Source organism: Nannospalax galili, unplaced genomic scaffold (genome assembly GCF_000622305.1).
Source record: "Nannospalax galili isolate Female #2095 unplaced genomic scaffold, S.galili_v1.0 scaffold558, whole genome shotgun sequence".
In the NCBI taxonomy this organism is placed as follows: domain Eukaryota; kingdom Metazoa; phylum Chordata; class Mammalia; order Rodentia; family Spalacidae; genus Nannospalax; species Nannospalax galili.
The window spans coordinates 358,740-361,081 of NW_008340850.1; the positions used below are offsets into that span (position 1 = coordinate 358,740).

General features: G+C 37.7%; 1 protein-coding gene across 1 annotated transcript in view; it reads right to left on the reverse strand.

Annotated features, from left to right (window-relative positions):
- LOC103736349 (zinc finger protein OZF) overlaps positions 1 to 2,342 on the reverse strand; it is a 30,691-nt gene continuing 28,349 nt past the window's right edge. The window contains exon 6 of the mRNA XM_008835827.3: positions 1 to 1,819. Within this exon, the coding sequence (XP_008834049.1) occupies positions 758 to 1,819 (1,062 nt within the window). The 3' untranslated portion in view covers positions 1 to 757. The remainder of the gene's footprint in view (positions 1,820 to 2,342) is intronic.

Sequence of the window (2,342 nt, forward strand, 5' to 3'; positions counted from 1 at the left end):
TATTTCCTTATGGTTTAACACCAATATGGGTTGTAGTCATTTAAGAACATTTCCAGGAGAAAATTTTCAAGTTTTGCTTTTTTTTTGAGACATGGTCTCATTATGTAGCCCTGGTTGTCCTGCAACTCACTATGTAGACTAGGCTGGCCTCAAAGTGATCTGTCTGCATCAGCCTTCTGAGTGCTGGAAGTAAAGGCATATGTCACCATGGCTGCCTTCCCTACATTTTTTTTCCTTGATAGTTGTCTTGCTCTGTTGCTCACGTTGAGTCCAATGAACCTCTACCAAGATCACCCAAATGGGCTGGGATGAAAAGCTGTAACTGACCTCACACTTTTGAGTTTTCTGATGTAGACTGAGATCTGACTTAGGTATCATAGTTTTCTATATTATTTACATTTATAAAGTCTAAATGTATGATCTTTCCTGCCCAATGAGTGTACTTTATGGGAAAAAAAAAACAATTGTTACAATATACTTTATATTCAAAGTAATTCAGCTGTATGTAATATGTGATGTCAAGGGAGGTTTGACTGATCACACAAAATTTTCTTACAGTTCCCAGATTCACAGGTATGTACAAAGAGATGAGTTGAAGTAGAAGACTTTCTTATTTTCTTTACATTCATGGTTTCTTGCAGCTGTATGAATTCTCTGATATTGAGTAGGGTCTGAATTATGGTAAAAAGCTTTTGTATATGCATTTTCTGATTCCAGTTAAGGACTAACTTACTGTGGTAAGCTTTAAGTGTATTCTTTACATTAAAGGTTTGTCACCTGCATGAGTTTTCTGATGTCGAGTAAGATCTGACTTAGAGTAGAAAGCTTTCTTGCATTCTTTACATATGTAAGGCTTCTCACCTGTATGTGTTCTCTGATGTCGAGTGAGTTCATACTTGCATTGGAAGGCTTTCCTGCATTCTTTACATATGTAAGGTTTCTCACCTGTATGAGTTCTGTGATGTACAGTGAGTTGTGAGTTGCAGTAGAAAGCTTTCCTGCATAATTTACATTCATAAGGCTTCTCACCTGTATGAGTTCTTTGATGTACAGTGAGGTCTGACTTGCGGTAGAAAGCTTTCCTGCACTCATTACATTCATATGGTCTCTCACCAGTATGAGTTCTCCGATGTCGAGTGAGGTCTGACCTGCACTGAAAAGCCTTCCTGCATTCTTTACATGCATAGGGCTTCTCACCTGTATGAGTTCTCTGATGCACAGCAAGTTGTGACTTGCAGTAGAAAGCTTTAGTGCATATTTTACATTCATAAGGCTTCTCCCCTGTATGAGTTCTGTGATGTACAGTGAGCTGTGAATTGCAGTAGAAAGCTTTATTGCATACTTTGCATTCATATGGTTTCTCACCTGTATGAGTCCTTTGATGTACAGTGAGGTCAGAATTACGGTAGAAAGCTTTCCCACACTCTTTACATCCATAAGGCTTTTCACCTGTATGAATTCTGAGATGTACATTGAGCTGTGACTTGCTGTAGAATGCTTTCTTGCATTCTTTACATTCATAAGGCTTTTCGCCTGTGTGAGTTCGCTGATGTACAGTGAGATGTGATTTGCAGTAGAAAGTTTTTCCACATTCTATACACACATGGGGTTTCTCACCTCTACGAAGTCTCCGATACTGTCTGAGGGTAGACTTATAACAGAATGTTTCTTTACATTCCTTACATTCATATGGTTTCTCACATGTGTGATAGTTCTGATTTGTGCTGTACTGTGACTTCAGGTAAAATGCTTCCAAACAAACTTCACATTCATAGAATTTTGTCCCTCGGTGGATCTCCTCATGAACCTTTATTTCTGCCTTAAGATAGAAGAATTTGTTATAGTCCTCATACTCATGGGGGATTTTCTGTAGAATTTCCTAACTGATGTTTTGTTAGGTGTGATTTCCTAATGAGAGATTTCTGATATGAATAACATTTCTCTTCAGTGTCTATTCTATTTTATTTACTGAGTTTAGTCATGGCAAAGAATGCTATCCTTCATACATTCTAATCAAAAGGGGCTTCAGGGACTGGAGAGATGGATTAGTGGTTGAGTACTGATCACTCTCCCAGAGGACCTGGGTTCAGTTCCTAGCACCCACACAGCAGCTCCCAACCATCTTTAGCTCCAGTTCCAGGGACTGTGACACCCTCTTCTGGCCTCTGTGGGAACTGCATGCATGTTGTGCACTTACATACATGCAGACAAAACACTCATACACAGAAAATAAAAAATAGCATTTAGAAAATATTATTTTATTTTATTTTATTTTATTTTATTTTATTTTATTTTATTGTATTGTATTGTATTGTATTGTATTGCATTGTATTTTATTTTGT